We start from the raw sequence: 26,113 nt of genomic DNA, 5'->3' as shown, positions 1-26,113 counted from the left end.
ATATATGAAACCAAAAAGACTCACTGCTGTCGAGTTGATTTTAACTCATAGCAATCCCTCCTTGGGTTTCTGAGGTGGTATCTCTACAGAAGTAGATTGCCAGACTTCCTTCTGAGGAGTGGCTAGTGGGTTTGAACCACCAGCCTTCTGGTTAACAGTCAAATGCCTTAGGCACTATGCTACCAGAGCTCCTATGTATACATATATATATATATATATACACACACACACACACACACACACATATATGTATACATATCATATATGTGTGTATATGTATGATTATGTATGTGTAAGTATATTTGTGTGTGTGTATATATGTATATACATATAGTATGTATGTATATATATATACACACACACACACACACACACACACATATGCATATTATCTCAACCAAAACCAAACTCACTGTCATCAAGTCAATTTCGACTCATAGTAACTCCCTTTGGGTTTCTGAGGCAGTTAAATCTTTACAGTAGACTGCCCAGTCTTTCTCCCATGGGGTGGCTGATAGGTTTGAACCGCCAACCTTCTGGTTAGCAGTCAAATGCCTTAGACAGTATGCCACCAGAGCTCCACATATCTATCTATCTATCTATATGTCTTAATACCCATATGCCAAAGTCTACTATATAAGTACTAAATAGCACATTGTTGTTATCCAATTATGTTCACATGTGCACATCACTATGAGGGCTGAATGGGCAAGAAAAACAGTTCTGATTATGAAGACCCTGGAAGTAAAGTCATGTAAATGTGGAGGAAGACAAAAAGACTAAAGGAAAACTTCCATAAGGAAAGGTAATAGTTTCCGAACAAGGGTATAATAGCTATGTCCTCGTGCTTATTAAGGTTAATAGGAAGTGAGAAAACTGGTCCTCTTTCCTCTTTGTGGTAGTTAAATTTGTATGTCAACTTGGCTGGGCCTGGTTGAGTGGCTGGGCAGCTGGTGGTAGTTATTTCCCATGATGAGACTGGCAATCAACTCCACGGTGGTATCTACCACAAGCAGCTGAGTAGTTGCCTTTGGGATGTGGACTGCTTCCTGTATATAAGGAGAAGCCTTGGGGATAGTCTCTAGCTTATGGCATGTTTGGACCCTGCATGTAGCCATGTTGTTGTTCAGCAGCCTGCCATGCCCCACTGACCCTGGGACTTACAATGGACTTGAATTAATGGCCTGTCGCGTGGTTTGGTAACATCAGGACTGTGTCATTTTATTTGTTGACCTTGGGCTTGTTAGCCTCAGCAGCCAGTAGCTGCCTGAGTGAAGAAACGCCTCTGGCTTCAGTGGGCCGGGAGCAGGAGGCAGAGCTGGACCCCAAAGTAGAAGGGCTTTCACCCAGACCCTAGAGCCTGGCACTTTGAACTCGGACATCTAGCCTCCAAACTGTAAGAGAATAAACTCCTGTTTGTTAGGGCCATCCCATTTGTGGTATATTCTCATCAGAGTGGCACTCGGTAACCATAACACTCTTCTTCAGGAAAGCTGTACAGGATGAGGAAAAATGGGAGTACTGGTGTTTGAAAAGCTTGTGGTTTGACAGTTGTAGAAGGAGTAAGTAAATGGCAAAGGATTCTTCTCACATGGATTACATCTGATAGCTTCATCTAACCATCTAAACTCAGTAAAATGTCTATTTCCATAAAAGGGGGTATTTTAGAGACATATATTTCTTGCTTATAGGAATGTTCTTCATTATTGAATATTGATGTACAAGGAGCTAGGCCACAGGTTAGTCTTCCAGATAACTGAAGCTTATTCCTTTACATATTAAGACTTAACTTTAATAACATTTCTCAAGAAAATCTGAAACGTGCCTTGGAGAAGACTCTAAGAATGGAATGGTCTTTATCCTGCTTATCTTTTTAGCCCTAGTCCCTGGTACACAGTAGGTACTTAATGTTTGCTCAAAGCTGCCAGGAGACTCTTTTATGTCATTAAGGTTACATGTGTTATAACATAACGAGTGATGCTTTTAAGGACGATGGGCGTGTGTAGACTTTTCTGCTCCTATACAACCTGTTGCCATCAGGTTGGTTCTGATTCATGGTGACCCCAAGTGTTACAGAGCAGAACTTCTCCTAAGGCTTTTCTTGCCTGTAATCTTTATGGAAGCAGATTACCAGGCCTTTCTTCTGTGGCACCACTGGGTGGGTTCAAACCACCAATCTTTTGGTTAGTGGAAAAGCACAAACTCTTTGTGCCACCCTGGGACCTGCTCCTGCACAATATGGCCTGAAACTCCCTATGCTTTTTAGAATCTTCCCCCACTTCATTTGCTATCAGCTAATTCTTCTTGTTACTGTCAGTGTGTCTGCCTATGGTAACCCAAACACTTAACTCTGTATAATTTACTGTCTCTGACGTGCTCCAAGTCGAGAAGAGAAGCAACCAAGAATAGGGGAGTTATACCTAAGGTCAGAACAAACAGGCCCAAGGTGTCTGTCTGAGGGGTCTCCCATGAGTAAAGCAGGTTGACCCCCACGCATAAGTTTTGAGACTTCTAGTTTGACTGCTTTAGTGTTTAATTTGTGGGTTTGTGGTTGAGTTTCAGATAGTTAAGGAAGTCAGGTTAATGATCTCCAGAAAATGAGTTATGTTTCTGCTAAGAAACAAATAAGAAACGTTCCTTAAATCTCCCTAGAGATCCAAAAATATGTCTGCTGTACATTTTAAACCATGTACCAGCAAGCTCTCAGTAAGGCATGCATTATCGAGTGGGCGATATCACTCCAACAGGGCAAAAATTGGTTCTTAGGGTATGTGTGAAAAATATTTTTATGTATAATGCACAGATCTGCAGATAGTACATAAACAGGTAACACGCGTTTGGTAATAAAATTCTATGATGGGGGCGATTAAGGGGAAAACATGTCTAAAAGACTTAGGGGCAATAATGAAAAATAGTTCAGAAACACTGCTCTCAGGATTCCTAATAGAGCGAACACCCTTCATGCGAGCAAGACCTTCCAGTGAAAATGGACACTGAGTCCAGTGAAGCAGACTAGAGCTCCTCTGCCCTTTCCAATCTTGCCTGTGGTAAAACCTATGGGCACACACATTTTCTCTTATCAGATTATCTGAGAGTGGGTTTAATGCTTAGAACATGTGACTAGAATCTGTTTCAAGTCTTCACAAAAAAAAGGATGGAAAATGTTTTTAAAATTAAGATTAAATTCCTTGTTGAAAAACCGGAAAATTCTCATCTTAATGTCAGAATGTGGATGTTTTTTTAACTTCAGAACATCTTTTTTTGCAATGATAAATTGTTGAAGAAAGTGTATCAACTGTCCTAGGAATGGGGCAGAAGGAGAGGAAGGATTTCCAATGTGTCAAGTATGCAATATAAAAATCACACATATTTAAAAAAACCTCTCTGGCATGTTAGAGTCAACAGACTCTGAGTCTCAATGTAACAATCAATTTAACATCTGCAGGACAAACATAAGAACAATCTAGAAGAGAAGGAGTAAAACATCTTCTTAAATTGTTTTACTCTCTAAAAGAAAACTCATGAACCACTTTGGGCTCTTTGAGTGTCTATGCAGAGCAGTTGCGTCCTGCACATATGGGGTCATCATGAGCCAGAACCAACTTGACAACAACTGACAATCACAACAGCAATTACAAACTAACTTCTTAAAATGTTTCTCCAGACTATGGCTGCTGACATTTGTATATTTAAACGTAAATCTTATATATGTCTCCATTTTAATTATTTTTTTCTTTCTTGAAATCTAGACTGTTAGAAAGGGAAGACTTCAAAGTTCCTAAGGGTATAAAAGTTCAGGTTGGAGAAATACAGATATTTTTCCAGGGTATGGGAATAAAAACCAGATGTTTCTTACAGATGCTTCCAAGGTTTAAAAACACATCTGTGAAGCAAGATGAAGGCATCTCAACAGCATCCTATGACCTTACACAACAGAATAGATTCTAAATTATGCCATGACTGGTCAGGTTAATGAACTATACGTTTAAGAATCTTAACTGATGTAGGTTATTAGAATGCTTTGAACATTAGTGTACCATTTAGAAGCTATTTTAAATTGTCCTGGAAATTTTCATACCATACCTCCTTGAAAACAGAAGCTTAAAAAGGATTTACAATTTGAATCATGAAGGACACAAAAGGGAGAATATGCCTTTACGAAGGAGAAATAGGCTAGTTTCCTAATGGATCAAGATGAAGAAGGATTTGGTTCAGTTATGAAATTTGAGAGGTCAGAAATAGTGTTTTTGCACCCTGGATTTTGTTCAGCATCATTCTGAAATAATGGAGATAGACTATAATCGCTGAACCCAATATAATTAATCAATCTTAGTTTTGTATAAATATATATTCAAGGTCTAAAACGTGGCCAGAGTCCAAATCTTTTCAGAAATTAAAAATTATATGATTCTAGCATCTAAATTTACAAAAAGGCAACTTCAGCAGGGAAAGACGATGAGTGCTCACATCTTCTCACTCTGTCCTTGTTCATGTTGGCCTCATCGACCGCCTGCTGTATCTCCTCCAGCCAAAGAACTTTGGAAGCAGACTCAGAATCCTGGAAACAACGTCACAGAAAAGATAGAAAGAACAGTGAATGAAGATGAAACTGATGAATAACTCCTTATTAGAAGTCACTTTATAAAAGTTTTCACAAAGATTTATTTAGCGGTTACCAAGAAGCACTGTTATGTACTGTAAATGCTACTTATGAAATAGACCCAATCTGATCATTTGTCACCTCCCAAACAGCTGCAAAAAAAAAAAAAAAAAAAAAACCAAACCCGTTGCCATAGAGTCGTATCCGACTCATAGTGACCCCTCCTTGGGTTTCCGAGGTGTTATCACTATGGAAGTAAATTGCCCAACCTTCCTTCTGAGGAGTGGCTCGTGGGTTTGAACCACCAGCCTTCTGGTTAGCAGTCAAATGTCACTGGTCTCCTATTCGCTTTCATTGCTTCCAAGTTTGCCCTCTACCACAGTGGTTTTCTACAGAGAACCAGATGATCTCCTACAGATGTACATCTCAGCACAGTCATTCCTCTGCTTATAATCTGCCAAAGGCTTCCCCTGCAGTTACAGTAAATACAGACTCACTTCCCATGGACTGTGAGGCTTTAATGATCTGGCTCTGTCTAACCCCCTGGCTTCACCTCACATCCCTCTGACTAGTTTTCACTTATCTTTTAGAGCTCAACTCAAATGCTACCACCTTCACAAAGCCTTCCCTGACTGCTCTAGCTAAATACTCTCTGCCCTCCTTCTCACTGCCATTGAGTAGATTCTGACTTACAGCGACCCCTCCTTGGATTTCTGAGGTGGTATCTCCATGGAAGTAGATTGCCCAGTCTTCCTTCCGAGGAGCGGCTGGTGGGTTTGAACCGCCAGCCTTCTAGTTAGCAGTTAAATGCCTTAGGCACTAGGCTAGTCACTCAATAACTGTGGTTTCCCAAATTATGTGCTAAGATGCCCCAGGGTGTCATGGGATACATTAAATTTGAGGAAAACATAGTGATACTTGACATTTATTAAACATAGAGACAAAAACAAAGAAACAAAGCCATGGTCACTCCCTCAAGGAGTTGACAATCTAATAAAAGGGAAAGACGTGTCAAGAAATAATTATAATACAAATGGGATCAGTGTAATACTAGCTGTAGATACATACTATAAATAGCTGTGCAGGGATTAATTTATGGTAGGAGTACTGAGTTGCAGAAGGAGGAAAGACCAAGTAGTTAAGGATGGCTTCAGAGAGGAAATGATGGCAGCAACTAAAATGGACTGAATTATCTTACAATTCTGCCTTTGGATTGATCTGATGATCCTGCTACAAATGCAATGCTAACATATAATTTATCACGTGGGACTTCCAGCTAGCAACTATGCTTTATAAAAACTAGTCAAAGACTGCAAGTAAATTTTGCTATCAAGAGGTAGAAATTAAATATTTTTAGGGAGGATGGGATGGTCCATTTAAAAACTGGGAATATTTGCTTATGTGTATGAGTAAGTGTCATAGCCTAAATCCTAAAGCAAAATAGTGATGAGTAGGGCTAGCAATTCTGGGCTTGAAGCTACAGGATACTCTGGAAAACCAACCTCATCATTTAGGACTCAAGGTAGACAGGGGCAGGTAGGAGAAATAACATTCTCCAACTCCTCTAGCAGGCTTCCAACCCTATTTCCCTCAGAGGCGAAAATGGGTAGAAAGGGCTCTGAAAATGAGACGAAACGTCTGCTGTAATTTCTTCCTGCAACATGCAGGCTGACAGAAACCACTGGGGGAAGGAAGGGTTGGCCCTGCTTCCACAATTATCTCTAGCCAGATCTGCCACATGGAATCCAACAGCTGTTAGTAAAATGTTCTATTTCTTTTGACAACGGATGGAGTAGGTTCAACAGGAAGCAGGATGGGAAGACAAAGACAAGAGGAGGAGTGAATGGATGAGGGTACTTTTTTCTGTATTCTCAAACCCAAAGATAACTCGTTATTTCTATCATCTAAAAACTAAGCTCTAAATAAGTTCTCTTAGGGCTGTCTTCTTCTTATTATTATTTATTTTTGGAAGGGTATTTAACCAGCAGAAACTATCTAGATGAAAAGAAAATGACAATCCCGCTTTAAAGTATTAGTTTTACAAGCCAAATTAAAGAGAGACTTTGTAATCAAATGAATATAAGTCAACAGTTTAAATTGTGACACATTAAACCAAAGATAGATGGAGTTAAATATAAAATCAAGAGTGAAAACTGAATTTCACCCAAGTTACGTGGTCTTTTCAAAGTGTATTACCAGAAACTGGAAATTGTTATTGTTAGATGCTGTCGAATCAGCTCCGAATCATAGCAGCCCTACGTACAACAGAATGAAACACTGCCAGTCGTGCACCATCCTCACAACCCTTGCTACACTGGAGCCCATCATTGCAGCCAATGTGTCAATCCATCTCCTTGAGGGTCTTCCTCTTTTCCTGTCCCTCTACTTTACCAAGCATGATATCCTTCTCCAAGGAATGGCCCCTCTGACAACATGACCAAAGTAGGTGACATGAAGTCTGGCCATTCTCACTTCCAAGGAGTGATTGATTGAACCTGTTTGAACCTACCCCATCCGTTGTCAAAAGAAATAGAACATTTTACTAACAGCTGTTGGATCCCATGTGGCAGATCTGGCTAGAGATAATCACTTCCAAGGAGTGATTGATTCATGGGTGTTGATTGTGGGTCCATGGAAAATGAAATCCCTGAAAACTTCAATCTTTTCTCCATTTATCGTGATGTTGCTTATTGGTCTAGTTGTGAGGATTTTTATTTTCTTTGTGTTGAGGTGTAATCCATCCTGAAGACTGTAATCTTTGATCTTCATCAGTAAGGGCTTCAGGTCATCTTCACTTTCAGCAAGCAAGGTTTTATCATCTGCATATCACTGGTTGTTAATGAGTTTTCCTCCAATCCTGATGCTGTATTCTTCTTCATACAGTCCAGCTTCTCAGATTATTTGCTCAGCATACAGATTGAATAAGTATAACACACACCTCTACTTCTAGCTAAAACAGCCAGGTTCAACATGTCAATTACAGATGGATTAAATGAACAAAAACTAGGCCATGTACAAATCAAATAATACATTCCTGAATTTAGATGACTGCTAGAAATATTTCAATTAAATAAAATGTACCTATAATATTTTTTGGGTTTTTTTTTTGGTTATAATTTCTGCAATATAGTATTCTTTCTCAGTTTATGTTAGATATATATGTAGCTGAAGTCATAGACACTGACCTTGGATTGTAAAATTCTTATTTGATGAGATTTAATTGAAAGTTCACACAGATAAATTCTTAGCTCTATCCTTTAGCCTTTAAGTCTGGTGTGGCATTTGCATTTTCTGGCTCTGAATGCATTTTATAAGCAACAGGCTATTGGGCTCTCTGGTTTAAAATTTAAACTTAAATATCAGTTATTGTTGTTGTTATCTACTGTCGAGTTAGATCCGACTCACGGCGACCCCTCCTTGGGTTTCTGAGGCAGTATCACTTCAGAAGTATATTGCCCAACCTTCCTTCCGAGGAGTGGCTAGTGGGTTTCAACCGCCAGTCTTCTGGTTAGGAGTCAAGTGCCTTAGGCACTATCCTACCAGAGCTCCTTAAATGTCAGTAGTTATAGGAAAAGCTATTATAACACAGTTTTCTTTTTTGAGTGACTAAGAATATACAACAAAGAACATAAAGTTTACATAAAACCTTATGAGACATCTGTTCTCCAAAACTCATAGAAGAAAGGGAGTCCTCTGTACTTCAAAGCTCTGGTAGTGTAGTTCCTAAGGCATTTGACTGTTAACCAATAGGCTGGTGGTTCAAACCCACCAGTCACTCCTTGGGAGAAAGATTGGGCAATCTACTTCCATAGTGATACCACCTCAGAAACCCAAGGAGGGGTCGCTATGAGTCAGATCTGACTCAGTGAGTTTGTTTTTTTGAGTTCTGTACTTCAAAGTTGTCTTATAATTTTAGTTTCATCAAACAACATTGCTTAGAGGCTACTCCATTACCTGAATTAGAGGCTCAGGCCACATTGTTGTTGTTGTTATGTGCCGTCAAGTTGGACCCGACTCACAGCGACCCCTCCTTGGGTTTCCGAGGCAGTAGTGACGGAAGTAGACTGCCCCATCTTCCTTCGGAGGAGTGCTTGGTGGGTTTGAACCTCCAGCCTTCTGGTTAGTAATCAAATGCCTTAGGCACTATGCTACCAGAGCTCCCCAGGCCACACTGAGCAGTGACAAAAAGCAAACAAACAAAAGAAAATCCCCCAAAACAAGCAACAAAGAAGCAAAAATACCAAAAGGAAAAAAAAAAAAAAAGTTCTGGCCAGGTATTCACTGATGACAAATTCAGACCAATGTGACATAATGGAGAATTTTCAAAGTAGTCAAACACCCAAACACTTAACTACTTACAAATGTTTGCCTTCCAGGCTTAATTTAATTTATGTAATGAATTCAAAAGTTAACTTTTGAAATAGCTGGGAGGATACAAAAAAGGATGATTTCTGATGGCTCAATTATGAAGGGCAAACTGTGCTTTAAAAGTGGGTAAGAATGTAAGATGGGGCAGATTCCAAAGCACTGCATGCTTTCCGCTGTAGATACTCATAACTACAGTGTGGGAATTACAGCCTCCATTCAGGAAGGATTATTAGGGGTGGGTGAGAGTTAAAGGACTTTCTTGGGATAATGTAGCACGCTCTTGTTGGCCAGAGGCTCAGCCTGAGTCACTGCATACTGAAAATCCGTGGTGTCACACCCTTTCCCTGCAGAGGACCAACGCGAGTTTCCTGCTGCAGAGCACAGGGGAGCAAACTTCTCCTGAGACAAGGTTTCCATTTTCTACTAGCCCAGGGAACTGATGCCTGCTCCTTACTGTGTTCCCTAACTTTACACATCTGGTAACATTCGAGAACTGGGACTCAGGTCATGAAAATGAAAACTCTCATCTTTGCAGCTGCCGGGCTACTGCTTCTGCCACCCACTTTCTGTCAAAGCGGTAAGCTCTTTTCTTTGGGGTGGCATAGGGATAGTGGTTTGTTTTACATGTTGAGTCAACTGAACCTAATTTTCTTTGCATTTCATATGAACTGCAAACCAAAAAGGTAGAGCTCGATCTTAGTTATTCAATGGTGAAATCATGGAAATATCCACAGCTTGTTTACTCTATTCAAACCTTGTTACAGACAAGGTATTCTCTGCTGATATCTCTAAAGTTGTGGCCCAAATCGAGATTTTAGCTATCTGCAACTAAGTCAAAAATCAATTTTCTTTGTGAGAAGTTTTTGTGTTTTTAAGAATTTCCTTTGATTTAACCAAGATAGAACTTTTTCAAAGGATAAAAAGAAAAATCCTGTGTTTATAACTTCTGGTATAAACAAGATGGGAGGAAACGGGAATATTGCTAGACACAGCAATTCATCTGCTCAAATGCCAATGATGCTAAGATACTAATAATAAACTAGTATTTCCCAAATGAAATACCTTTTTGACTTTCAAGGGCAGGAAGGCATTCTGCCACCCTCATCTATGAATTTTTAATTTTAGAAATGATATCTCCCAAAGGTCATTATTTAACTGTTCATGAATTTCCTGTTTCACCTATAACAATGTTAGGCTGTACCCTGGTTGCTCCAAAATTAGCAAATTTATGATTGGTCTGCATCCACAACCTTCTACTGTTAGGTCATCTCCAGTCAACCTTGTCAGGAGGTGGACGAGGTTAGGGAGAGAAGACTACAATGAGGAAACTGCCATCAACACCACCCTTGTAAGGGTGACAAGAGCTCTGACGGTTAGAATCTGAGGTTATAAGGAAAGCTCTAGGAGACTGTGCAGACAGTAGCAGCGCATGTGGGATCTATGAATAGGAGAAGTAAGCACTCTTTCTGGGTGTGGATGACTCAAATTCTGAGTAGCAGAACTTCAAGAGAACAGAGGTTTGTGGAGGTGGTTCCTCCAAGATGCTGGTGGGCTTTGGTGAAATTGAAAAGAAGGGAACCTAAAGGGGGAAGAGTACGAAAAATCAAGTGAATATGCCTTCTTCAACTGGGGTAGGGGGAAAATGTCAAGCACTGAAGGAAGGAACCATTATCTAGTGGCTGAATTTTGGATCAGTACCCCTCTGTGCCTTTTCTCAGATAGAAAAACATTTCAGAAACATTATGCCATAGTGAAACTGGTATAAAGAGTTTTTTTTTTTTAAATAAAATTTTACAATGAGTGCTATTTTCAGGAAAACTGAGCTCTAAGGATTAAAAGACTTCTGTAAGCCGAACCAGATCTGGAATTCTAGTAGAAAATGGAATCCAGGCAGCTTTTCACAGTGACTGGTGTTTGTTTTTAGGCACTCTGTCTTGCTCAATCACAGGAATTTCTGAAAACCAACAACCACTTCATTTCTGCAGCTCTCTTACCAAATCCTGAAGAGAGATTATTTGTACAGCATGTTCTTAATGCATCATTTCCCAATTTTGTATCTATCTCAAAAGGCACACTTCTGTAGGTGATGTTAGATGCAAGAACTTTTCCAAAATACAAAAATGAGCAGAAAGATTTCTGTGGCTGAACCAAGTCTCACACAACATGCCTTCAAAGACTGCACGGAAGAGTGTCACCTCCCAGAGCTTCCTTTCCTTTTCTTTACTATCATTGCTTAAGTGACACCAATCACCCACACGTCTCCACTTGTTCAGGCAACACTCCCCCTCTATGTTACATGCTGAATTCACTTGTGAAATCTCAGGGTTATAGAGAGGCTTCAATTTTACCCTGGGGCTTACTGCTAAAGATTAAAGTAGGAAGAGAAACTAACTGAATGAGAAACACGTTACTAAACACTAACCTCAAATATTCAACAAATAGGAATTCAGAGGTCATGTGAAAAGATGTAACTGGCAGAACACTAACATCTTTAATTAATAAGTAAAACGCAACCACTGCTGTGGAGTCAGACCCCTCCTTGGGTTTCCGAGGCGGTATCACTATGGAAGTAGATTGCCCAACCTTCCTTCCCACGAGTGGCTCGTGCGTTTGAACTGCCAGCCTTCTGGTCAGCAGTCAAGTGCCTTATATTTGGGATCAAAGTCCATCTTAAGCTAACATTAGAAATCTGAGAAAATCTATTTTCTAGCGGAGTCCCTGAGCAGTGCAAATGGCTCATGTGCTTGGCTAACCAAAAGGTTGGTGGTTCAAGTCCACCCAGAGGCACCTTGGAGGACAGACTTGGTGATTTACTTCTGAAAAATCATCCACGAAAAACCCTACGGAGCACAGTTCTAATCTGACACAGCAAGGTAGCCATGAGTCAGAATTGACATGCTGGCAACTAGAATTTGCTATAACATGTCAAAGATTAATGGAAAAATTATATAATGATAGACAGGTTTGACCATTCAAGTTTATTTTGTTTATGAAATTGCCTTTTCAGAAATTAGAATTATTAGTATCTACATGCAATGTAATGCCAAATACTTATAGTATGTGGTTGATGTGTTTCTGTGCTTTTAAAATTCATTGCTAGTTTCTAAGGCATCATACTGATTTTGTCTTCTAATAGCTGTCTCTTTTACCCTTAAAATCAGGCACTTCCTCTAAAGTTTATCTTTCAGTTCCTTCTTCTCATGTCTCTTCCTAGATCATCTCAACTACTACTAAACTACAACTTCCATGCAGATTAATAAATCCATACCTCTAATTTTGGGTCCTAGAATTTTAGACTACACTTAGTCTTCCAACCTGCTGCTGGATATTTTATACACTGCTATCCTACCTGTGGGAGCTCTGGTAGCATAATGGCTAAGACACTTGCCTGCTAACCAGACGGCTGGCGGTTCAAACCCACCAGCCACTCCTCGGAAGGAAGGTTGGGCAATCCTACTTCCGTAGTGATACTGCCTCGGAAACCCAAGGAGGGGTCGCTATGAGTCGGGTTTGACTCGAGGCACATAACAACAACAACATTCTACCTGTAACTCAAACTCAGTCATATTAAAACCAGAGATTTAGTTTCTCCCTAGTCTTGCTTCCTTGTCCCCCTGTGTCAGTCAATGGCATCCTCCTCCTCCAAGCAACTTAGAGTAGAAATCACGAGTCGCTTTTGCTTCCTGCCTCTCCTTCATTGCCCACAGTAAATCAGATGAAGTCCCTTTGAGCTCCCATCACTGAGTCTCTCGTGCTCATTTCCTTTCCAGCACTGCTGCTCTCCTCCAGAAACTTACCATCTTTACTTTGAATGATCACAAACCAAACCAAAACCAAACTTACTGCCATTGAGTTGATTCCAACTCATAGCAACTGTCACTGGGTTTCTGAGGCAGTAAGTCTTTACAGAAGTAGATTGCCCCATCTTCCTTCCAGGGAGTGGCTAGTGGGTTTGAATCTCTAACCTACTGGTTAGCAGTCAAATGCCCTAGGCACTGCACCACCAGAGCTCCTCACAGTAGTCTCTCAATCAGGACTCCTAGTCTCTAACCTTTGCCGATCTACTCTTTACACTGTCAACCAAAGTCATTTCAAACACAAGTCAGATCATGAGTGTATTAGTTTCCTATTGCTGCTACAACAAATTACCACAAACTTAGTGGCTGAAAACAACACAGATTTATTATCTTATAATTCTGGAATTTGGAAGTCTTAAAATCAAGGTGTTGGCAGGGTGGCTTTACTTCTAGAAACCCTAGGGAAGAATTTGTTTTCTTATCTTTTAAAGCTCCTAGATAATTGCCTACATTCCTTTGCTCATGATCCCTTTTTCCATCTTCAAAGTTAGAAGCGTAACATCTCCAAATCTTTCTCACTGACTTTGAGTCTCTTGACTCCCTCTTACCTAGACCCCTGTAATTATACTGGGCCCATGATCCAGATTGTCTATGACAATTTCTCTGTCTCAATTTCCTTAACTTAAAAATACCTTTAAAGTCTCCTTTTCCATATAAGGTAACATACTCACAGGTTCTAAGGATTAGGATGTGGAATCTTTGGGGAGCCACTGTCTACCAGACTGGTCATTCCTCTGTTGAAAATCTTTTATGTGTGAATCCCCAAATTTATGAATGAGCACATGATTTCTTAGGGAAGTTCAGAGGTCCTTCAGGAACTTGATTATAATCTACTCATTCAATCTCATTCCCATACAACAATTCATGTATGCACCTGTTAGCTAACGTGAAAGTTATTAAAGATAGAGATGGGATTTATTAAAACTTTATAACACTGGCACACAAGTGTCAAATAAACATTTGCTGAATCAACTTATCTGACATTCCCAAATCCCATACCAACTCACACTGTGTCTTTGCCCATTCAACACCTGCCAGAATATTACTGATCTATTAAATTCCATCTCTTTATGAACTTGCTCACTTTTGCTCAAGTTCATTTTTTCCTTGACATTTTGATCAAATACCTGAATCTGTTAACTACTGTCTGAATGACTACAGAGTTCACTGGCAATGTAACATTGGCCTATAATGGCGTGGTGCACTATTTTTGTCTTCCCTACAATATCATAAACTCCTTAGTTTCAAGGATTACTCATCTAGTTTTAATAGCTCCTGCCTGGGCTAGCATGGTACCAGAGCATATGTACTGTTGACTGACCTATAAAACTTAAAAAAAAAAAAAAAAAAAAAAAAAGTATGACTCTAAAATCCTGAACTACAAAATTATGTAGCATAAGATACTTTTATTTTCTCCTGAACCATAGATATGGTTCTGAAATAAATCATATGTTAATATGTCTTTCAATTACAGGTATGGAAAAGGACACCGACAACTTGGCAGAGCCCACTTTACCTATTAAGACCTTTCGTGGAATTCCCCAAAATTCTTTTGAAGAGTTTCCCTTTTCGGCCATAGAAGGCTGGACGGGACCCACCATAACTGTAAAAAACAAGTGTTCTGATGAAAGTGTTTCAAATCTCCATGTGAACAATGCTACCATGGTGTACCTGAAAAGCTCCTTAAGCACCAAACTGATACCTGCCATCTATATCCTGGTGTTCGTGGTTGGTGTGTCAGCCAATGCAGTGACCCTGTGGATGCTCATCTTCAGGACCAGGTCCATCTGTATGGCAATCTTCTACACCAACCTGGCCATTGCGGATTTTCTTTTTTGCATCACACTGCCCTTTAAGATAGCATACCATCTCAATGGCAACAACTGGGTGTTTGGGGAGGTCATGTGCCGGGCTACCACTGTCATCTTCTATGGCAACATGTACTGCTCTATTTTGCTCCTTGCCTGTATCAGCATTAGCCGCTACCTGGCTGTTGTCCACCCTTTCACTTACCGGGGGCTGCCTAAGCGTACCTATGCCTTGCTAACATGTGGATTAGTGTGGGTAACAGTTTTCTTATATATGCTGCCATTTTTCATCCTAAAGCAGGAGTACTACCTTGTCCAGCCAGATATCACCACCTGCCATGATGTCCACAATACATGCGAGTCTTCATCTCCCTTCCAAATCTACTACTTCATTTCTTTGGCATTCTTTGGATTCTTAATTCCATTTGTGGTCATCATCTTCTGCTACTCAGCCATCATTAGAACACTTAATGCATATGATCAGAGATGGTTATGGTCTGTGAAAGCGAGCCTCCTCATCCTTGTGATTTTTACCATTTGCTTTGCTCCAAGCAACATTATACTCATTGTTCACCACGCTAACTACTACTACAACAACACTGATGGCTTATACTTTATCTATCTCATAGCTTTATGCCTCGGTAGCCTGAATAGTTGCCTTGATCCATTCCTGTATTTTCTCATGTCAAAAATCACAGATCACTCTACTGCTTACCTTACAATGGTAAAACCATCTTAGAGAGCCATGTGCGAAAATATACGTTCTTGGGCTAATATACACATAATGCAAGGAGCTCTATCTTATACTTACAAGTAAGTATTCCTAAGAAAAAGTGCTTCAAAATCAAACACAACAAAAGCATTTTTTTAAGTACTTTATCAGTATTTTAAGACTATAATTCAAGAGGAAAGATTTCACCACTCTTTTTACGGTAACTTACACATTTCCATTTGTCTGCTCGTATTTTAAATCTGTACATCTCCAAATGAAATTCTCTTCTAGTTTTTTTCTCCTCCCTACTTCTGTGAGTGGCATCACCACCACTGAAAGCTGGCATCACATTTTAGTCTTCTGCCTCTTTTGGCTTTCATGCTGGAGGATGATTCTATCTTTATAACTCCTTCTAGGTTTGTAATGTCTCTCACTAGGACCCTTTATCCTAGTCCCACCTTTGCCTTCTAACCATTCTCCTCACTGCCAACCCGCCCTCCATTTCACAAGTAACTGCCAGACTAATCTTCCTCAAATATAATTTAAATACATCACTCAACAACGCCAGCTAGAAATCTCTCATTAACTCTATAGTGCTTCTGAATAAATCTTGATTTCTCTTCTCTCTGCCCCTGCCTCTGACTAGAAAGCTAATTCTATCATCTTTGCCCCAATTCTATCCAACTCTTAAAGTCCTCAAAGGACCCTTTTTCTTTGATTCTCAAGCTAGAAGTGCCATTTTTCTCACCTAAACTTCTGGAGTACTTCCTTACACTTTTAGTGCGGCACATATAAACAGCTCATTTATAAACAAATCGTAATTCCATAAAGATACACTAAGTACTATGTGTACAGTTGGAGAAGATGCTTGTCCTCTCCCTTCTTTGAGCTCTGTGACAACTCTAGGTTGAAGTCTTCTGAGTCTGTGTGGGCCCTAGCTTCATGCTTTGCTCATCATACTGCTGAATCAATGAATACAATCCCAAAGCATCTAAACAGCATGGAAGCCTATTAAAATCATACTGAAAGGGCAAAGTGGCCTGTCTTGCTTGGGACAACATCAATTCTGGTTGGACATGTAAAAAAAAAAAGTAAGGAAGATAAAAATATACTCATAAGGGCATTTCAAAATTTAAAATAACCCTTCCACTGTCTGTATATAATTCTTAACAGGAAAAGCTATATTTTGTTATAAATTCCCAGTATATTACTATAGGTGAACAGGTATGTTTCCCTTTGCATATGGATTAGATGGAAGGTGGGGTATTGGTGGTTAAGGGTCTGGTGGTATTACTGAATGTGAATGAGGTTAAGGAAGTCTTTACCTGTGAAGAATTGTGGAAATGCATTTACATTTACAGTAGAAATTTGCACTGACCATATACTTTGTAATAACCATAAACAGAATGAAAAAAAAAAAAGCCCAAATTTGTATTTGTGAATGGGTAGAGGTGTCTAAGTTCTTTCATATCTATCTCACTGGACTTAGGAAAAAAAGTTGCACATGAAGATCCTTTACAGTAAGTGTGTGGTTACACAAAAAATGAAAATCAGGTAAACACTAATGCAAGAAAGAAAAATCTGAAATAAGTTTTAAGATGACAAAAGCATCATTGGAAAGGTTTTTTTTTGAAAAAAAAAAAAGTCATTAACCATAATACAATTTTACCTAGCGGAAAAATACAGCAACATTTGAATCATATTACATGTTTATGGAGTAACCATATAAGTAGCAAAATAGAATGTTTTTTGGGGGATATAATTCGTATGCTCTGAAGAGAAGCTTCTATTTAAAAATAGCTCACAAGAGAAGGCCTCTAGGGAACAGGCATAGAACGTGTGGTCTACTCTACTAAGTGTACTCCAGCATCCCTGTCTGGCATCTTCTCCCTCAAGAGACAATTGGAATCAAGTAAAACGAAAGGTAATACTTGAAATATTGTTAAAGGGGACTGAGAATTCACACTAACTTAAATCACAATCCTCACTGAGTATCTATTCTCTGAAGATGCTACTCATCATGACCTTTCATGGTTATGTACTTTGACACAAGTTTTACTTTTTATAGGCAGTCCCTGAGTTAGGAACAAGATCCATTCCTACCTGTGTCTTTAGTCTAATTTGTAGTTAAGTCAGAACAGGTGCAAAGAGTTTTTATTTAGCCTTACTTTCTGCTCTTTCCAATGGGGTTGCTGAGTCTGAATCAACTTGATGACAACGGGCTTGGTTTGCTTTTTCAGTGCAAGAAAAAGCTTGAAGGCTTTTTAATTATTTAAAAGCTGCACACACAGCAAGTGAAGGTGATTGTGATGAAGCATTTGTTTGTAGTAAGGGTTGGTTCAGAATGAGGGCAACTTTGCATCATATTAAAGGGCAAGGAAGAGTTGTCTGTAAGATGGACATTCATAACCCAAAGATCTGCTGTACTGACAAAACCAGTAACATGATTCACTTCTGTCTATTATTTTCCAAGCCCAGATGTGGAAGGCAAGACACAAACACACAACCATTAACACAAGTGGAAATTTCCGGGTATCAAAATAGCAGAGATTAAAAAACAAAAACAAAAGACCCTGCCAAAAGACACCATAATCAGACTTTTTTTTCAGGAAAAAGAACAGGCTGAGAAAAAGCTTCAAAAGCAATGTGCTGGAAAGGAAAACTGTGCTTAAAAATAACAACTTAACCAAATATGATTCATCGCTTGGAAGGGTAGTGTTTTAAATCTGTTGGCAAATTGCCAACATAGTCTAAGCTGCTAACTTTAGAGACCAGAAATGGTTAAATGGGTGTGTATCCTATTCCTATGCACATGGAAATGGAAGTATGTTTTCATTTGACAATGTACATATTAAAGACTGTTCAAGATAGATCCACTCATCCTTTTTATTAGTTACAGAGTATGTCACAATGGATATACTACCATTTATTTAACTAGCCCCCTCTTGATAGGTATTTTGGTTGTTTCTGGTCTTTTTCTACAACAATGCTGCAATCCATACCCTTTTCCATTTGCCTTAATGCACAATAACTTACACTTTTGAATTAGATGGTTTTCAGACTTAGTTTTTAGATGGCTTTGGACAATTTGATTAACCTTGGTTTTATCATCTGTAAGATGGCAATAATGTTACTTAATTCATAGGCTGTAAGGATTAAATGAGATAATATACATAAAATATATATCATGTCTGATAAAGAGTTCCTACTCAAGAAATGTTCGCTTTAGTCAAAAATATTTTTCCCGTTGCAGATGAGGCAGTTTCTGGGTTCCTAATATGTATAAAGGGGTGATACCCACCCCTTTCAGTTTGGCCTGAATTGAGATATATCGCAGCCACAAGTAGCTGGGTGTCCTGCAGCATCACTCCTACCCTCAGGTGACAGGTCACACAAGCCCCAGCCCAGTATCTTTGAAACAGTGGCCAATATCTGTGGAACTCCTCAAAACATCATTATAAGTACTACAGCCAGATCAAATCCACTATTCTTCAAGAAGACCACTGCTGGGTCAGTTTCCTCCCGTGCACAGAAAATAACATACTAGTACCCACCTAAAAACCATAACCAAACACACTACCATCGAGTCAGACGTGACTCATAGCATCCCCTCCTTGGGTTTCCGAGGCAGTATCACTATGGAAGTAGATTGCCGAACCTTCCTTCCAAGGAGTGGCTGGTGGGTTTGAACCTCCAGGCTTCTGGTTAGCAGTCAAATGCCTTAGGTACTACACCACCAGAACTCCTAGTACCCACCTAGAACTGCTATAATCTGCTAATATCTCTGTTACTTGCCTGCATCATTCTGCTCTCCACCTATCTAACCAACTCTTCCTTATCCTGCAGGCACAGCTTCTGTTCTATTCCCATGCCAACTTCTCTTTGGATTCTAGTCCAACCATCTAATTCCAACCATCTCTTAACCCCCCTGTGTCACGCTCATTTTGACACTTTGCCAGATACTAATCTCTACTGTTAGTTAAATATTCTTTATGCGAATGCCCACTGCCATTTCTAAGCATCTTGATGGTAAGGACAAAACATTCAAATGGTGTGTATTCCTCCGTATCCCTTTCTTCCCTACCAAATGTTATATACTGGGGTATGCACATGGTGTGTACTCAATAAATATCCAATGAATTGAACTCTGAACAAGAACCCACTCACAACTAAGTTTTTAGTTAAAGACTAGAAGCAGTCATCAGTTCTGCACCTGACTTCTCCCTAATGCTTGGCACCAGAAAAAAAATATCAGCCCTATTAGTTCTATTTGGATTAATAAGTAATCACTGGGACAAAAAGATCATAAGCTTTAGGAAAAATGAGTCAAAAATCCACCCACCCAGGCCTGTAAGTTGATAAGGAACAACACGCACATTAAGACTTACCCTGAGTTTCTGCAATTTAGCCTGGTATAATACGTCCTGGTAGTGCTGAGCAAAGTTTGGGTCAACATTTCTAATCTTAGCGGTAGGTAACAGCAAGGTGTCTAAAGTCTTCAAAGGATTTCCCTCATCAATAGCTTCATTGATATATCCTACAGCTACAATTCCTAGAAAATAAAGAAAAAGTTTTCCTTTAAAATCATAGTACATTATAAATATTCCAAAGCCATTTACTGTAAACATCAGATTATAGAGAGGGAGACCACCAAAAAACTATTAGAGCTAATAAATGACTATAGTAAGTTGGCAGGACACAATCAGTATACAAAAATCAACTGTATTTCCATATGCCAGCAATGGGCAATATGAAAATTAAGGAAACAAATCCATTTACAATAGCACACACAAAAATAACACACTTAGGAATCAATTTAATAAAAGAAATGCAAGATACTGAAATTATACAACATTGTAAAAAAAAAAATTAAAGACCTAAATAAATGGAAAGACGTCTGTGTTCTTCAACTGGAAGAGTTAATGTTAATAAAATGACAATAGTCCTCAAATTAATATACAGATTCAAGGTAATTCTTTTCAAAATCCCAGTTGGCTTCTTTTACAGAAATTAAGAAGCTGATCCTAAAATTCATATGAAAATGCAAAGAACCAAATAAAGTCAATGAGATACCACTTCCTACATACTAGGATGGATAGTGAGTGTTGGTAAGGATGTGGACAAATTAGAAACCTCAGCCATTGCTGTTGGAAAGCAAAATTGTCCAGCCACTATAGAAAACAGGCAATTCCTCAAAATATTAAACAGAGTTACTATATAGCCCAGTAATTCCACTCCTAGGCATAGCTCAAGAGAACTGAAAATATGCCTACACAAAAACTTGTACATTGATGTTTATAGCAACGTTATGCATAAAGGTCAAAAAGGAGAAACAATTCAAATACCCATCCACTGATGAATAAACACAATGTATATCCACACAATGGAATACTATTTGACCTAGAAAGGAATATGAAGTAATGATACATGATACAACATGCATGAATCTTGAAAATATTAAATTAAGTAAAAGAAACTGAAGACAAAAGAGCACACATTACAAGACTGCATTTATATGAAAGGCCCAGAATAGATAAATACATAAACATAGTAGATTAATGATTGTCAGCGGAGGGGGAGAAGGGAAATAGGTGAGGAGTGACTGCTAATGGGTCTAGAGTATTGAGGAAAATTTTCTGGAATTAGATAGTGGTATAACTTTTTACATATACCACCAGCCACTCCTCGGAAGGAAGGTTGGGCAATCTACTTCCATAGTGATAACGCCTCAGAAACCCAAGGAGGGGTCGCTATAAGTCAGTCCGACTGGATGGCAAATAACAACAACAAAAAACCCCGCTAAGTTGTGTGCTTTAAAAGAGTAAATTTTATGGCATGTCAATTGTATCTCAATAAAGCTGTTATGAAAAGAGGAGGAAATAACTTTGCATACAGGAAGCAGCACGGATGCTAATTTCTAGTGCAATCCTCACTCAGATATTAGATAGTAATGCTAAGACATTAGGTGATGGAACCACAGAATACCAGAACTGGAAGAAAATAATGTAGAGATTATACAGAAAACTGATATATAGTTCTGAGTATAGATTCTAGTCTCTGGATTACTCTACTCGCCACTCTGTAACGGATGTCAAAACAAAGATAGTTCCAAACCAAACAACTCCCTACAGTGTTAATGAACAGGAGAATGACTTTCCAGGTCAGTACAGTCCAGCTGTCCAGGAAAACTTCCTGCTATGATGGAAATACTCTATATCTCTGTGCTGTCCAACATGACAGCCACTAGTCTGGATGTGACTACTGAGCACCTGAAATGTATCTAGTGTGACAGAGAAACTGAATTTTAAATTTTATTTAATTTTAATTATTTTAAATTTAAATATCCACATGTGGGTAATACCTATATTGTTGGAAAAATATAGGTAGGCTCATGGAAATAAATATAGTCATGCATGTTTTGGGAAACTTTTAAGGTTAAGTTCAGCTAATCAGTTTCCCGATATTGTTTCTATAACACCATGTAGCGAAATAACCCTAATTCACAGATGCACCAAAGGATCAATAAGTATATCCACCAATTTAATTTTCTATCACACCTAAGGCTCTTAGGATATAAACCATAAAGTTCAGGAATGAAAAGGACAGAAGCCAAGTAATAGAATCTGAAGTTTTGAAATTCTAGCAAAATGGATCGACCTGGAAGCTATTTCACAACATTAAGGACCCTTGATGGCACAGGGGTTAAAGTCCTCAGCTGCAAATGGTCAGCAGTTCAAACCCAGCTGCTCTGTAGGAGAAAGATGTGGCAATCTGCTTCCGTAAAGTTTATTGGAAACTCATTGGGGCAGTTCCACTTTGTCCTATAGGATAACTAAGAGATGAAATCAACTCCATGGCAATGGGTTTAGCCTCAACATCACCTCACTATTAAAAAAATTATCACCCAGTCATAAAAATAATATATTGTGTGTGTATATCTACCCATGGGTGCACACACACACGCACATGTACACACATATACAGGTATGTATCACTGTCCACAATATGCTCCATGAAATAGGATGTTATGGGATTTGGACATTGTGTGAACACCACATTATATACAAGAGAGTCATGCAGGACCTTTATCTGGTGAGCCCAGGACATACACTGCTGCAGCCATGCCAAGGGACTGTATGAAAACTTCAGTTCATCACTGTTGGTCCTGCAAGGCTGCTGCACAGTGTCTACCAACCATGCTGGTCCCCACTTGTCCACCATGCTGTGCATTCCCTTCCAGCTGGCAATCTCCTAGCCCACCACCACCAGCTCTCTTCCTTCCTTCTTCTCTGCCTGCCTTCCTCATCCGCCCTTGATGGGCTTTAAACTCTTTCAGCCCTGCCTACTCCACCTCTGTCTCTTTCCCTGGCCACTCTTTCTGCTCCTCCTCCTGCCACTGCCACAGCCTGAGGGCTGCCACCATAGGAGCCATGGCTTCAGGCCTGGGTGTCAACACAGAGTGCTGAGTGGGACAGTGGCCTCAGTGGAACATACCTCCTCAGTGGCTCTGGTGGTATCTGCATGGCCCCTGCCTGAAGTGAGTGTAGCAGGACAGGCAACCATGGATGGAAGCCAAGACCTCCTCCCCCTGCCATCCCAGGGCTGGGGTTGGTGCAGGGCCTAGAGAGCTAGTGAGAGACAGATCAGATCTCTGTACTTAGCAAAGTACTTCGGCTGTGTTCTGTTTTCCCGTCGGGATTTCTGAATTCTATCATAACTTTAAGGAGTTTTGGTGGCACAGTGCCTAAGGCAGTTGATTGCAAGCTAGAAGGCTGGTGGTTTAAACCTACCAACCACTCCACAGAAGGAAGATGAAGAAATCTACTTCCATGAAGATTTGCTACCTTGGAAACTCAATGGGGGTCGCTGTCAGAATTGACTCAATGCAGTGGGTTTTGTTTTGTTTTTTATTATAATCTTATGAGACCATAGACATATATACATTTGGATGTTACCTGAAGAGACATGAAGTGACATATATCCCTATGCAAACACAATACATATACAGGTAATCCCTGGATTACGAATAAGTTCCATTCCTAAATTTGCCTTTCAGTTAAATTTGTATGTAAATTGGAATGGTTAGGCATGATTTATATCTATTGTCAGTCAAATGTTATCTTACTATATAGCATGTAGTGTACATTTCTGTAAATAAAAACATTAAATAAACATTTCCAGGTACACCAAAATATCTTTAACATAATGCAGTAATAATAATGTTTCTATGAGTGTCAAGAAGTAGTGCCCCTTTGTTATTATGAACCAGTGTATGTACCTTGATTTTTAATCTAACAGGCTTCACACAAGTTGGTTTGTAACTAAAAGTTGTACATAAGTTGGACATTTGTAACCTGGGGACTGCCTATGTGCACACACACATGTCCACACACACATACTAATAGGGTGGCTTTTACTTCTCAGGTTAGTGCTGTTAGACAAGAAATGATAATGAAACTAAACATAAACAAGCTTAGAAAATAAACATTCTTAAAGCCAAAATTATTTCTCATTTTGTCAGTATTTTTTGGCAAGAACGATCATGTCACTTTATAAATGCTATATGATAAACTAAATACTTCTAATTTAAAAAAATTTCCATTTTGACATTCAAAATACTTAGCTAAATATTTTCTGAGTAGATGATCCCATAAACATCACATTGCTAAGAATTAAGATTTATCTATACAGGCTGTTCCTGGGTTACAAATGAGATCCATTCCTAAGTGTGTCTTTAAGAATTTGCAGGTAAGTCCGAACAGGAGTACAGGTGTATATGATTCTTATTTAACTTTACTTTAGAGCAAGAAAAGGTGGGAAGCCTTTTCAATTATTTAAAAAAGCTGCATGGGCAGCAAGTCAAGGTGACTGTGATAAAGATTTTGTTTCCAGTAAGGGTTGGTTCAATCATTGCAAAGTGAGAACAAATTTACATAACATTAAAGGCTAAGTCGAGCATAACACAGGGACTTACTGCAAAAGGAAAGAGATGATCTAAAACCCCTAGATATTACTCTGCATATAATACTTGTTTGAAGAATAAGAGAAACCATTTCTCTTACACGCAAGTACAATAATATCAAAACACTGGGAGAACTCTGAAAAGTCTAAGTACGATACACATGCCAAGGTATTATCATTTCAAAAGCATGGAATACTTCATGTCATTCTCTGGACACCCCCTTGGATAGAATATTCTAAATACTTTTAAACATCCTATCTGAAAATGGTCCTTACAGAACTATGTCCTAGAAAAAGAGAATGTGTGCTCTAAATGGCTGATCACCTGGGAATGAGTGCATTCCAGCTGACTTGATTGAAATCACCTGCTTAAGTTTTTGTTTGGTATGCTTGTAAGAACACAAGCTGTTGAGGTCATAGTAAATGACCTCATAGGAGCTGAAAGGCCTACCCAGAAGCCCCCTGGGCACATCTGCATCACTTCCTCTATTTATAAGTAAAGGGGAAATCCATTTCAACCACAATTACTGAGCCTCAGCCCACTCAACTGATGTGTGATAATAACATTCTAGTCCAATGAGAAAGTAGGCATTCTCAGAGTTCATGTAATCAAGACAGTGCTATCTTACAAAGAGTGGTACCTACCAAGTTTGGGAATCAGTCAGAGAGTCAAATGAAAAAAATCTTCCTTGTCTCATCTGCATGGTTAAAATAATGTTTCCTTACAGCTCTATGAAGGAGCTTTGGTTGGAGCAGTGGATAAGGCATTTGGCTGTTAACCAGATGGTCAGCTGTTCAAACCCACCAGCTATTCTGTGGGAAGAAGATGGGGGTAATCTACTTCTGTGAAGATTTACAGCCTTGGAAACCCTATAGGGTTCACGATGAGTCAGAATTGACTCCATGGCAGTGGTCTTCAAATGTTGGAACATAAAATTAATAGGATTCCTCAATTAAGAAAGGATGGTAATTCATATGGTTTTCAGGGAAGTCGAGTTTTAAATACACATTACTTTCTATCAGTGTCACTGAGATGACAGTGAAACCACAATTATCCAGCACAGAGAAATAACACACCTTCTTCTTTTCCTCATGTAAGCTGGACACATAGAAGTCACCAAAGCAGACCTGGACTGTGGAGACTGCCAAAAGGAATTGGGGGAAAAAGTAGAAAACAAGAGGGACATGATTCTTTGTTTTGCCTACCCACAAGGAGGGGTTCTATACTATCCAAACCACTACTACAGGAGACTCAGTGTGTGGAGCTGGGGGTCAGGGAGAAAGGCAGGAAGCAGAGGCTGGGACTGAGCTCTGACAGTACATGCTAATATGGATGCCATTGTTTTTTTCACCCTCGATGACACTGAACATGTATGCTCCAATTAGAGCTTCCCTCTTGACTAACATCTGGCAAGAATCACAAGCTCCCCAGCCAATGTGTCAGAAAAGAGCTAAGTGGGTTGTCTGCAGACCATCTGTGAAGAGGGATTCCAAAAGGCCTCATTGAAAAGAAATTCAAACAGGCAGCAGAAAGCTGAGTGGAAGCAAAAGAGGAAATTTAGATTTGTACACAACTTGACAAGGACAATATTAAGAAAGTGTCAAGGAAAGTTTAATTATGCAATTAATTAATGCAGTGTAGTAAATTACTTAGTATGGCTTTTCTACCCATAAGTCATTGTAAACTCAGTGGTGGAATGAGCAACTGGGGAGCTCCTGATTGTAAATGTTATCCACGTGGTGTATTTCTGTTGGGCGTGGCACAACGCAATGTTATGGGAGGCTCACTCTCAGGTGCTTAGAGCTC

At 39.3% G+C, this 26,113-nt stretch overlaps 2 protein-coding genes across 2 annotated transcripts in view; one reads left to right on the top strand and one right to left on the bottom strand.

The window, feature by feature from the left end:
• Nucleotides 1–26,113, bottom strand: part of IQGAP2 (IQ motif containing GTPase activating protein 2) — a 439,708-nt gene that overhangs the window by 126,686 nt on the left and 286,909 nt on the right. The window contains exons 12-13 of the mRNA XM_042781321.1: nt 19,734–19,897; nt 4,468–4,558 (exon numbers count right to left, since the gene is read on the bottom strand). Of these exons, the coding sequence (XP_042637255.1) occupies nt 4,468–4,558; nt 19,734–19,897 (255 nt within the window). The remainder of the gene's footprint in view (nt 1–4,467; nt 4,559–19,733; nt 19,898–26,113) is intronic.
• On the top strand, nt 9,482–15,372 carry F2RL2 (coagulation factor II thrombin receptor like 2). Its single transcript, XM_007943359.1, has 2 exons — nt 9,482–9,545; nt 14,300–15,372. The coding sequence occupies exons 1-2, from the start codon at nt 9,482–9,484 to the stop codon at nt 15,370–15,372; spliced, it is 1,137 nt and encodes a 378-aa protein (XP_007941550.1).

This window comes from Orycteropus afer, unplaced genomic scaffold (assembly GCF_000298275.1).
Source record: "Orycteropus afer afer isolate SDZICR_OR568_19922 unplaced genomic scaffold, OryAfe1.0 scaffold00104, whole genome shotgun sequence".
NCBI lineage: Eukaryota > Metazoa > Chordata > Mammalia > Tubulidentata > Orycteropodidae > Orycteropus > Orycteropus afer.
This window is presented reverse-complemented; position numbering and strand designations above follow the sequence as displayed.